The sequence below is a fragment of the Trifolium pratense genome, linkage group LG7 (genome assembly GCF_020283565.1).
Source record: "Trifolium pratense cultivar HEN17-A07 linkage group LG7, ARS_RC_1.1, whole genome shotgun sequence".
Lineage (NCBI taxonomy): Eukaryota > Viridiplantae > Streptophyta > Magnoliopsida > Fabales > Fabaceae > Trifolium > Trifolium pratense.
Window position 1 is genome coordinate 36481106 of NC_060065.1, and position 12913 is coordinate 36494018.

Consider the following 12913-nt stretch of genomic DNA (forward strand, 5'->3'; position numbering starts at 1 on the left):
CTTGACTCAACTCGACGGCCGGTGTTTTACACAATCTTTCTTAACATGGAAATTGTAACTTTTGTGTCCTCTATTGATGATTAATAACCCACAAACAAATGAAGAACAAACACAAAAATAAAACAAATAATCATTAGGAAAACATGGTCATTTCAATTATACATTAACAAGTGGTTTAACGTTAGAGAAGTTCTAGCCCCAAAACGGTGTAGATTGCATTTATTCTTTGGCACCCCATCATCTATAGTTTTGATCCTCTATAGAGCTTTATTAATCTGAATGATGTTCACTTTTTGAACTTTCTTTCCCTTTCTTCTTATCCTTCTTTTCCTTCTTGCCATGCTTCTCAGCCTTGTGGTGATTTTGAGGCTCTGTGAAATCTGAAATATCCATGTGCACGCCAGGATCATTGGCATGGTAACTACCACCAAGCATGATTGAATTGTTGATGGCCTGAAAGTTGCTGTTAACATAAGTACTCAATGCTTCAGCCTCATCATGAGAAGAATATTTACCTGATTTATCATCCAATTCGCTCCGCAGAGTTGCTCCTTCGTTGGTTCCTGCAAGGGTGATGATTCTAGTGCCATGTTCATCATCATTGTCCAAATGGTGGGTGGAGCCTGGTTTATGAAAATCAGTGACACGATGAGTAATGGCAGATACCATCTCCCTGATTTCTCTGTCTAGGTTCTTATGCTTCTCATCTTCAGCAGAGGGAGAATGACTTGACTTCACTGATTCTGAATGCATGTTTGTGAGGTACTTGAATTAAACTCTCCCCCTTATTAACACAAGTGTGTATGGATATTGGGTGCAATGTGAGTCTATTTATATTACAAAAGCTGAATGACACCTAGTTAATGTTGTCTTCTGTGTGAATAAAGTGAATGGAATGACTTGCATTGTAAGGCAATAAGAGGATCTTCAATGTATTTCATATATCAGCAGGAAAAGCTAAAGGTGGAATTGAGGATTGCTTCATAATGGGTTAATTTCTTATGCTTTTGTGACTCTTATGTTTCTTTATGGACATTCATTTCCAAGGAAAAGAATCACTGCCTTTGCTGTGCTTGGAGATTTGTACAGTAAACTGTTTTATCAGAAACACTGTGAAAGCCTTTTATGATTTTGTTATTTTGAAAATTTATTAGCATAATATTTACTTGGTAGGTGTGCAAACGAACTTAATATTATGTGTTGTATTTAGTGATCTTACTATATTATATTTTAGTTAGTTAAACAATTTTATTTGTTACCTTAAAAAAAACAAATTTTATTTGTAAATACTTTATAATAATTTGGTTTGAAAGATCTTTGAATGGTATTTCTTGGTATACAGAGAAGAACAAAGGGAAGAAATTGAATTCATTGATCAATTTGATAAAATGCAAAAACTGATGTAAACTATACAGTGGAGTAGCTTATATACAAGGCTATCTCTAATCTAACTAAGCTAGTTAAAGACTAACTATAGTTAAATACAAGGAGAAAATATAAATATATAGTGGCTTAATTACTCTTTTGGTCCCTTAAAGATATTTTAGATGTCACAATGGTCCCTTAAAGAAAAAAATGTCAGGATTGGTCCCTTAAAGACACATCTATTTCTCAATTGGTCCTTTCCGTCAATTTTTTTACAAAAAACGTTAGTTTTAGTAGACTGAATTGTAGATGTCATTAAATGTAAGTGGTCCACCAAAAACCTTATTAACTTTTAAAATTTTAACCATTGGAATTTTTTGTTATATTTGGAGTTAAAATTTAACGGAAAGGATCAATATTGCAAAAATATATGTTTTTAAGGGACCAATCCGGACATTTTTTTCTTTAAGGGACCAATCCGGACATTTTTTTTCTTTAAGGGACCATTGTAAAACCTAAAATGTCTTTAAGGGACCAATAGACTAATTAAGCCATATATAGTAATAGTATTCAGTTGAATTATGACCGTATTTTTTTTTTTTTTGGTAAAGACCGTATTTTTATTTACTCATATTAAAACATTGTTTAGTTGATATGTATTTTTATCCTTAACTATATTTTATAAATTATATTATCTTTTGATGCAAAGCTGATAGTGATACCACGCAAGGGAGGAGAAAACTCACAAAGAAGAGTTTTTATTTTCTTTTTTTTAATGATAAATATTTTTATTCAAATGGAAGAAAGTACGATGAGTACTTTGCCCACAAGCCGGGTTGAAGTATAAGGGATACTCATCCCATAAGAACAACAAAAACATGCCGGAGGCAAGCATCACCTCAAAATACAATATAAAGGATTGGTTATTCATTCATAAAATAAAAATGGCATACCCCTTTGCTTGGCCAAAATCAACTGTCAAAGACCATTTCTTAATTAAATCAACAACTTCCTTCTCTACCATTACTTTGGACTTAAAAATAAAATCATTTCTTGTACCAAAAAAAAATAATTTATTTCTAGTTTTCCAAATAGCCCAAAAGTGTTGTGTGCCAAATTAACAACGCTTTCTTTCTTTTCCGGTTTGGAGAGAAAGAACAAAACATTTGAATCCAAAGGAAAGGGTCATTTGGAAGAGCGAGAACAAAACCAAGCCAATTACATATCATATAATATACCAAATCTTCATTGCAAACTTACACGTAATAAACAAGTGTTCTTCATCTTCCATTGCTCCCTCACACGACACACACACACCGGCTCCATCCCACTACCTAAAACCCCTCTAATATTAAGATTTTCTCTAGTGGGTAATCTCCCGAGAAGAAGTTGCCAAGAGAAAACAATGAATTTTGAAGGAGCATGACTCTTTCAAATATTCGTCAAAATCTTTCTCATATCCACACTAATGGAAAAAGGAGTATACAATTAAGGGGAGTGTCCATTCAAGAAATATCAAAGTTAGTAAAACACTAGCAAAAGCATCTCATGTTAAGGCTCAAGGTGTAAACTATTCGTCCCGAACTCGACTACTAGGGTCCCCTTCCCCTAGGAATCAGAGGGTAAAAACCAAAAAAAGAAGTTCAGCCATATAGCATTGAATGTACTCAAATATTTAGCAAAACCAATTATCCATTTTCCATCTATACATCCCTTCAACACACCACCACACCCAATCATTTCAATCTCTCATTTTGCAGCTCTGTCTGTATCTAACATGCTCTTCTCATTCATGAAGCCATGCACTTCCTTGATTCTAAAATTTAATATACTACTGAACATGACCCCTCAAAAACACCAAAGTTTCCAAGGGCAATTGAATTTGGCTTATGCAACTTATTTCTCCACTTCCAAAGCTAGTAGTTGACCTTTTATAAGTAAATTTGACTTTTTGGTACATTCGAAAAGTGATGTATTTAGTCCCTAAGATCAAATATGGACCAAATACATATGACCAAATTTGCTTATAATACTTACTGTGGGAGTAATTATTTCTATTTTTTTAATAATTGAAGGATAATTTTGAAAAGAAAAGTATATTATTGAAAAATTTAATGTAAAGATTACTTTTATTAATTTGCTTTTATGAAAGAAGGCTTATATATTGAGACATAAATAGTAATAATTCTCATTTTTCTCGATTCTTTTAGATAAAAGAATATACAATTTATATCCAATTATACAATTTAAGAGAATTATTTGCCGGCAGTCAAATGATTTTTGGTTATATACTATAAAAAAAATTTGTCAAGTAACCTAGTGGCTAAACTCTCACACATTTGAATGTGGAGAAATGTAGAATTTGGGGTTCGAACTCCGACCACTCCACTAATGTCCTCGATAACTACCATTTGAGACACTATAATTTATTTACTATTTTAATAATTAAAAAAAGCTTTACTTACATGAAATCTAATATATTTTAATAAATTGTGTCTTTACACACAATTTTCATAATTATTTTTAACATAAAATGTGTTTTAATGTGATGTATAAAACATAACACTAAGGTTTGTTTGGTTTAAGAAAAATAAAATAAGAAAAAGAGAAAAACATGGAAACCAATACATGTACTAATATTTAAAAAAAAAAAGAAAATGCTAAACAGTGTCCCTGGGCACTGGTTAATAGAGCTGTCAAAGGGGCCGGTCCGGTCCGGCCTGACCCGGCCTGCAGGGGCCCGGTCAAATAAAGGGGCCGGCCCAGCCCGGCCTGTTAACTTCATGACCCGGCCCGATAAGCAAAAGCCTACATGACCCGATGGGCCGGCCCACTAATTTTCATTGCTTTTTTTTTAAAAAAAAAAACATATTCTACTAAATTTATGTTATGTTTCTCAACTAAATCTTCAAGAATGTAATTCGTATCCCTATATTTTCTCACATAATCTCCCAAACAACAATATCTTCCTCTTTACCCTCATCAAACAGACAAACAAATCTCTAACAAATAATCTCATTCTAATTCAATAAGTTTTTTGTCATATTATTATTATTACTACCAAAAAAAATTTCCAAGTTTTATATCTTTCATTCATCCATTGTAATTTAAGTAAAAACAAAAATATAGAAAGAATATAAAATAAATACAATAAAAAGATGATAGGCTTAAAATAACCATATTCCAATTTTTATATCCTTCATTGTAATTGCACAAAAAAAATTTAAAAAAATATAAAAAGATGATTTGCTTAAAAATATGAATAAAACAGATTATAGATAGGAACAAAACACAAATAATAACAATAAAACAACAAAAATAAAAAAAAATTATATATGAATTTATGCATAAAAATAGGACCAAAATATAAAAATAAAAAGATTATAAAATTTTTTTAAATAATTTTTTTAATTCTTTAAGGGGCCGGCCCAAAAGCCTGTGGGCCGGCCCATGACGGCCCATGAAAAAGCCTGACCGGTAAGGCCCGGCCCGATAAGGTCCGGCCCCCTTTTTATGAAGTCCGGCCCGTGTAAAATGATAGGGCTAATGGGTCGGCCCGATAGCCCGACCCTTTTTGACAACTCTACTAGTTAAGCATGTTAAAATAGAAATTTTGTCTTGAAATACGTGCATTCAATGTCTCAAAAGTACAAAAAGTTGTCTTTGCAATATAAATTTTATTTTTTATTTCCTTTTTAGGTATGCTTAACAAGTGCCCAGGGGCACTGTTTAGCATGACCCTTAAAAAAAAACACTAACAATCAAATTAAATCGAATAATACGTACATACATAAGTGTGGCACATAATCAATTTATATTATGAGCCATTATTATTAGTTACTGTAATAATGTGGCACACCCGTCGATGATTCAAATTCAGAAACAAAATGATTATGGACTCAATTGAGATTCGTCTAGTGGTGTTGACTTTGGTCCTTGAAGTATGTTTCTCTCAAGGTATCAGGTTTGATCTCCTGGTGCCAATTTCGATGGGCTAAGTCACAAGGAAAAAACCTCTGACTTTAAACGAGACCCCTTTCGGTCATACTCATAGGCCGAATACCATGTTTTTAAAAAAAATATATAAATAAATTGATTATGAGCCATTATCATTAGTTAATAATGTGGCACACCCGTCAATGATTCAAATTCAGAAACAAAAAGAACTCCCAATAATATCATGCCATGCCATCATCTTCACATGATTCCCATCACCATCTCTTTCTGTTCCGATAAAACGAAAATGACATAAAATAATGCCACAGATTATAGACCTATGAATAAATAAAGTTTCTATAAAAAATAAAAAAAAAAAGCAAATAAATAAAGAAAAAAAGTTATTATTTTATGGAAGAGGATAAGATCAGAAACCACAACAACAAACAACTACACGAGAGCACACCGAAATAAAAACCTAAAACTGGAAACCGGCTCCTCACTCTCCAATAACACTGGCGCCGCTTTTACTAAACTGTCAAATGTTACCAGTTACCCCGGTCACCCATTACTCTCTATAAATACTCAAAACCCAAACATAAATTTACAAATACTCTCTTAATCAAATAAATTCTATTATTATTATTATTTTCTATTTGGATTCAAATTAACCCGACCCGATAAAATATGATACTGGTGGCGATTGTTGCGGAGGTGATGGAGGAATACACGGCGTTACTTTCAAGGGTGGTGGAACAAGTTTTCCGATCAGCACCTGTTCCTCGACGGGTTCGTTTACTCATTATCCGTAGTCTTCCATTTGTTTCTTCTCAACCTAGGAGGATTCAATTTCAGCCCCATTAGTTCTCGATTTTTCCTTTTTTGTCCTTTTGCTTCCAATTTAGGTTTTGTTTCGTGTGCCATTGTCCCATGTTACCCTACCTTGTAAATTTTGGAGTTTTCTCTTAGCATATTTGACTTATTTTCTCTGAAATTTTACGAAATTTTGTCCTCTTTTTATTTTCTATATTTATTGTGAATTTGAGCTTTTTGCATTGTAAATATTATTACTCCAGATTACTCCTCTGGTTTTCTGTGTTCATTTGAAAAATAGATTTATTTGGTCCGTAAAATCAACCAAGATACATCATCACAAATTTCATGAACCTAAACAAAAGAAACTTTTGCTTGTATATAAGAAAGGAAAGAATACTAAATTAGGAGTTGTGTCCTTAATCTTGATGGTGGTTGTACTGTGTGTGTAGTCTTTAGGTGCATGCACCACCAACAAGTGTGTAGAAACTTCTCTTGCATTTTTATTTTTTAATAAGACAAATTAGAAAATATTAGTTATTTTGTAATTTATTTATTCAACTTTCTAAACATTAAATTTTAATTTATTTTTAGTCAACTAGTTAAAAATTTCACCCTATGATGAATAAGTGGATTTCGGGGTTAGAATATAATACTAGTACAATGTTCCAATCAAGCTAAGTTTAATGGACATATTAGTTTTTGGAAAATGTTAAACAGTCTCCCAACATTGGTTAAGCGTATTAAAATAGAAATTTTGTCTCAAAATGTGTGCATTTAGTATCTCAAAAATATAAAAAGTTGTCTTTTTAATATTAATTTTTTTTTGTATGTTTAACAAGTGCTTCGGAAAAACTGTTTAGCATGACTCTTAGTTTTTTTATTATTAAATCTATAATTATACAATTAGGTATTTTAACGTGGAGAATGTCCTTATAACACATTTAAGCTTTGTTTAGTATAAGTTAGTTTATAACGAATAATTTATAAGCTAGTTTTTATTTTATAAGCGAATAAGCAATCTGATTGAATTTATTGTGTTTGGTAAAATTAGCGTTTGATCTAGCTTATAAATATGTAACGATATAAAAAAATATGTTTAATTAATATTTAATTTTTTTTCAAGTAAAATGATAAGTATAAAATTAAAAAAAAAATGATAAGCTATAAATTTATAAACTACTTGAAATAACGTTTAAAAAATAAGTTATAAACTAGTAAAATAAATTGTAAACTCTTTTCTAAAAATTGTTATTAAACAGAATTTTTAACTTATTAAAAAAAATAAAATCAAAAAAACTTACAAGCTATAAGTTAACTTGTTGCCGAGTCTAAGTAAGATTCTTTTGGCGAAGGATGGTGCCTAATCTAAGACAAAAAGACGGAGCGCGAATTGGAGATTTCTCATATTTAACCCGCGACCCTTTTTAGTACTATAGACCAAAGTCCAAACCATGAAATTACTTCACATACTATTTGTTACATACAATTATTATTGTGATGAGTCATCATAATATAATAATGAGTCATGGCAAATTCTTATCTACCCATTTCAAGATAATGGGCTACTCAACCCACTTGACTTGTCAAGCATTGAATGGCATAAGTTTTTAGAATGTCATTAAGTTGTTCATTTTTAAATATTTGCATATTAACCCCAAATACATTAATTGTAAGCTATCATTTCCAAGAAAAATCGATCAATATTAAGCTTTAAACAGATCATTATTCCGATCCACTAGCACACATACCTGGGAATCAAAATGCATACATATGCTTCAAAGTTCAATCCATTCATCTTATTATTCACCAAAAAATGATGCTGAAAAATGAAGTATAAATCGAATTTGTCTACATATCACTTGCCTCTTCGTATTATTTTTAGTTCTTTATTATAATACGCCTCATATTGTTATATTATTATTATTTTATAATTATGCCTCATTATTTTAGACACTCCTTCTAGTCCTTATTATAAACAATAAAATAAAATTAGATTCATGGAATAACTAATATATCTATCTAGTCTACAATATAGTTTAAATACATTAGTTACTCACTCAATGAATCTAAAAAATAATTTTTTTTCTACTATAAGAATTAGAGAGTATTTTGGGAGAGCCGGCAATAGGAAAAGGGATTTTCATTTTTATATTCAGGGGTGTTCACGGTTCAGTTTAGATCGATTTTGAGGCAAAAATTTATCCGATCCAAAGACAAAATTACTCTCGGTTTGGTTCACTTTTGAATGGCTAATTAAATAAATCTGATTCGATCCAATCAAATTTTGTGCGGTTTGATTTGGATAAATTTTTGGATATCCAAATTATAAATTATATTTTTTAATTGAATATTAATATTATAACACACGCTAAAATAATAGGTTTGATGTAAAATATAAATTATAATATACTAAACATTAATACTTTGGAATGGATTTGCGATGCCACCATCGTTACACCCCTTATGGGGTTGTTTCCGGAAGACGCCAACGGTTTCGGTTTGTTTTGCTCTGGACCATACACGGTCACAAAAAGAAATTCACCAATTTATCGCAACACAATAATGGTGATTTGTATCAGAACGACAAATCTAAATAATTTCAGAATTCAGAACATCAATTCCATGTGGTGAATCACATTTCTGGTTTGTATACTGACAGATGCCACTGGACAAGCATAATTGCAAAACAGTGCAAAACAATTGATTTCATCCAAGCGGTGAGTATGTGAACAAGTTTGACTGGTTTTGCAATTGATATTATTTGACAAAGCAAGAAGCTTTGTTTGCTGGTTTGTGTTCCACCCTTGTAATTAAAATTAAATTCACTTTGGGTAGTTCATCTATGTGTGCTGCTTTGTTGGAAACCACTCACGATCTAGATTCATCAAGACCTTCCTCGGCTTCATAATGTTCGAAAGGGCTAGGTGCGTGGATACGCCGTGTTGGCAGTAGTGTCGTTCGTCGCACTAAGGGTTCGATCGTTATTTTGGCAATTCTCGTGTATGTGGTGCTCAGTTCCGTTGATCAACCAATAAAGAAAATATAAATCTCCAATCAACGGCGGCGGAGCACCGATTATCAGATCTCAGAGTTGCGTCTGCTCTTCGCCGGAACGGCTGCGCTTCACAGTACGGACAAAAGATCTAGATTCCCTTCCTTGATCATATCCGAAGATAGTAAAAATAATCATGCTCTAACCTAGAGCTGTCAAAACGGGCGGCCCGGCCAAATTCGGGGCGGCCCCGTCGGGCTTCGGGCTTCATCGGGCCGGGCTAAAAAGCACAGATAAAAAACGAGCTACACAATTAGTGCCCGAGCCAGGCCCGGTACGGGTTGTCGGGCTTTCGGGCCGCCCGGTTTATTTTTTTATTTTACATTTAGTGCTCAAACTCAACATTATAAATATGATCAATAATTTTCGCGCATCCTATTTTTACTCATCCGATATATATATAATAATAATTCTCGCGCGCCGTATTTTTACTCCTCCGCTATCTACGAGTTTCTCGCGCGCCCTAATTTTACTCATCTGCTACCTACGAGTTTCTCGCGCGCCATATTGTTACTCATCCGCTACCCATGAATTTCTCGCGCCCTATATTTTTACTCATCCACTACTTACGAGTTTCTTGCGCGTCATATTTTTACTCATCCACTACCTACGACTTTCTCGCGCGCCTTATATTTTGTCATCCACTACTTATAAGTTTCTTGCGTGCCCTATTTTTACTCATCCGCTACTTACGAGTTATTTTTTTTTTTTGTGATAGCTACTTACGAGTTTCTAGCGCGCCCTATTTTTACTCAACCACCACGTACGAGTTTTTCGCATGTCCTATTTTAACTTATCTGCCCTATTTTTTATAATTTATATTACGAACTAAGTTCAAATCATCCAAAACAAATTATTTATATTTATTTTTAATTTATTTTTTTATTTTAATTTTTTGGGGCTTGCGGGCCGCCCGTGGCCCATTCGGGCTAGCCCATATTTTAACCAGGCTTTATCGGGCCGGAATAAAAAGTCCGGAAATAATCCGGGCTAGGATTTTCAAGACCCGAACCCGGAAAAAAATCGGGCTTAGCAGACCGGCTCATTCGAACTAGTCCATTTTGACAGCTCTACTCTAACCATTAGTTTTTGGAAGCAAGTTAATTAAAATAATCAAAATATGAACAAGCCAACCACATTTTATCCATTTAAGTAAAAAAAAACCACATTTTATCCATTAGTTATTATTATTTTAGACAAGTTATTATTTTATTTTTTTGCGGTAACTCGGTTATTATTTTGTTGGAATGCATATGTATCATGCTTTAAGGAGTAGGCTGACATTGGAAAACTAACCACATCGGGAATCTCTGTTTCTTAATTATGGGGTGAATTTATAAATATTGAAAGTTATATTACCATAACTGAAAATTACTTATATTTTAATGTGACATTTTTCTCAACCAATATATTTATGACATTTAGGATGGGCAAGCCAGCCCAATTTTATGAAATGGGTAGCCAAGTTGTCACCATGAGTCATTATATTATAATATGGTAGTAATAATGATTTGATGATAACACCTATTTACGTGGTCCAATACTCCAATACAATAATAGATTAATAGTCCTGCATTGTTTAAGTTAATTTAATTATATTTTTCATATATTCTTAATGGACTTATTGTTAAAAAACAAAAACAATGATTTTTCTTTTCGCGCTCTTTGGGTCTCTCATGCATTCCTTGAGCTTTCATTTGCGAGTGTGTAAAATGATAAAATTTTATCAAACATCGTTTACAACATAGTTCACACTTTAAGTAGTGAATTATATTTGATTTTTATAAGATTCGTTTTCATTTTACTATTTTCTATTTGGATTCAAATTCAACCCGACCCGATAAAGATGATACTGGTGGCAATTATGGCGGAGGTGATGGAGGAATACATGGTGTTGCTTTCAAGGGTTGTGGAGTAGGTTTTCCGATCTGCGCACCTGTTCCTCGACGGGTTCGTTTACTCATTTTCCGTAGTCTTCTGTTTGTTTCTTCTCAACCTAGGAGGATTCAATTTCAGCCCCATTAGTTCTGGATTTTTCCTATTTTGTCCTTTTGCTTTGAATTTAGTTTTTTTTTTTTTTTTGTGTGCCATTGTCCCATGTTACCCTACCTTGTAAATTTTGGGGGTATTTTTATAGCATATTTGACTTATTTTTTCAGAAATTTTATAAATTTTTGTTTTCTTTTTTATTTTCTATATTTATTGTGAATTTGAGGTTTTTGCATTGTAAATATTACGAGTTGTTAATGATTTTCCAGTTGCGTAAATGACTAATGAATGATATGAGTTGTGACCTGAATTTTGATGGTGGTTGTACCGTAGTCTGCAGTTGAAGTACATGCACCAACAAGTGTATAGAAACTTTTCTTGCATTTTTATTCATTAATAAGACAAATTAGTAAAATTATTTTGCAACTAATATACTTTTTAAGCTTATCGAAAAAGGAAATTAAAGACTAATCTAATATTATAAAGATAACTTTTTAAATTTAAAGTTAAACTAAAGCTAAACAAGTTTCAAAATAAAGTTTATTTATTAAATTATCAATATATTTAACTAGTGTCTCGAACATTGTTTATAATTTCTTTTATTAATTATTATATTTATTTGTTAAACAGTATAGTGATTAGAATTTCATTTTTTAAAGCGAATAAATGAGTGTGCCAGAATTTGAACCTCGGCCATTCATTTTATACACAATCTATTAACTGAGTTATGGCCACGATCACAACACTATTATTATCATTTTTTTGGTCTGGAGTTACTTACAGTTATTATTATGATGATTATAATTTTTTTTAATTATTAATTGTTTCATTGTTAAATAATGACGATAATATAATGATGATTTTCTTTTACTAATATAGGAGTAATGAAGATTCTTTTATTTCATAGTAGTATTATTGCTCATTTGATTCATTTGTTTTTTATAAAAATAAAAAGGACTAGAAAATTATTACTTGAATTTCTTAAATTAATGATGAGTCCTAATATAATAATGATATTTTTTGTCATAATATTAATAATGATTTGATGATAACACCTATTTATGTGGGTCCAATGCAATAATAGAAACTAGGATTAGTTGAGTTACCCTTAAATTGTTTTGGTTCCTTCCCATAAGGAAGCTCTACCCTTAAATGGTTTTGTCTCTTTCTCATAAGGAAACTCTCCCATTGTGAGAAGTCCATTATAGGAATCTAAAGTATCCATTAAAGGAAATCTGAATTGCATTTCATTGAATTTAGGATAGAACAATCCAAGTACTAATGGCTCCCTGCAGAAACAATAGCAAGCCAAAATATCCCTTTCGAACCATAGTCTGTTGTCAATTTGAAAGAGAGACGCAAATAAGACCGCGATAGGCAACATCACCTCTATTAAATAAAACCACAACCAAAGCTCTAGGAATACCTTCAGATCAAACAATGACCTAAGACAAAATTTTCAATTAGATTCTCATGTTTAAATTATGTTTGCTCTATATAAGTTTGATCCAGTCATCTCTATGATTTTAGAAAATACTAGTTAGTGCGTTTAATTCGCTAAAAAATCAGGGACTTGACAGAGTTGTCCTGTGTTTGATATCAAAACTGTTCTTGAGACAGAACAAATGGGGGGCTAAGAAACCGGACAAAAACCTAAATTATTGTCCTCCATTGAACCACGAGACAACTTTTTGTCTTCTGCACAAGTTATCTAAAATACCAAAATAACCTTTTGTCCACCAAACATCGTACAAT

The 12913-nt window shown here is 32.1% G+C and overlaps 2 protein-coding genes across 2 annotated transcripts; one reads left to right on the forward strand and one right to left on the reverse strand.

The window, feature by feature from the left end:
* Window positions 1–46: 46 nt before the first annotated feature.
* On the reverse strand, window positions 47–816 carry LOC123897339. The gene has a single exon (XM_045947941.1). It carries the CDS (start codon window positions 751–753, stop codon window positions 271–273), a length of 483 nt encoding a protein of 160 aa, XP_045803897.1. The 5' UTR covers window positions 754–816; the 3' UTR covers window positions 47–270.
* Window positions 817–5902: 5086 nt separating this feature from the next.
* LOC123898153 lies at window positions 5903–6396 on the forward strand. The gene has a single exon (XM_045949045.1). It carries the CDS (start codon window positions 5989–5991, stop codon window positions 6163–6165), a length of 177 nt encoding a protein of 58 aa, XP_045805001.1. The 5' UTR covers window positions 5903–5988; the 3' UTR covers window positions 6166–6396.
* Window positions 6397–12913: the final 6517 nt, after the last annotated feature.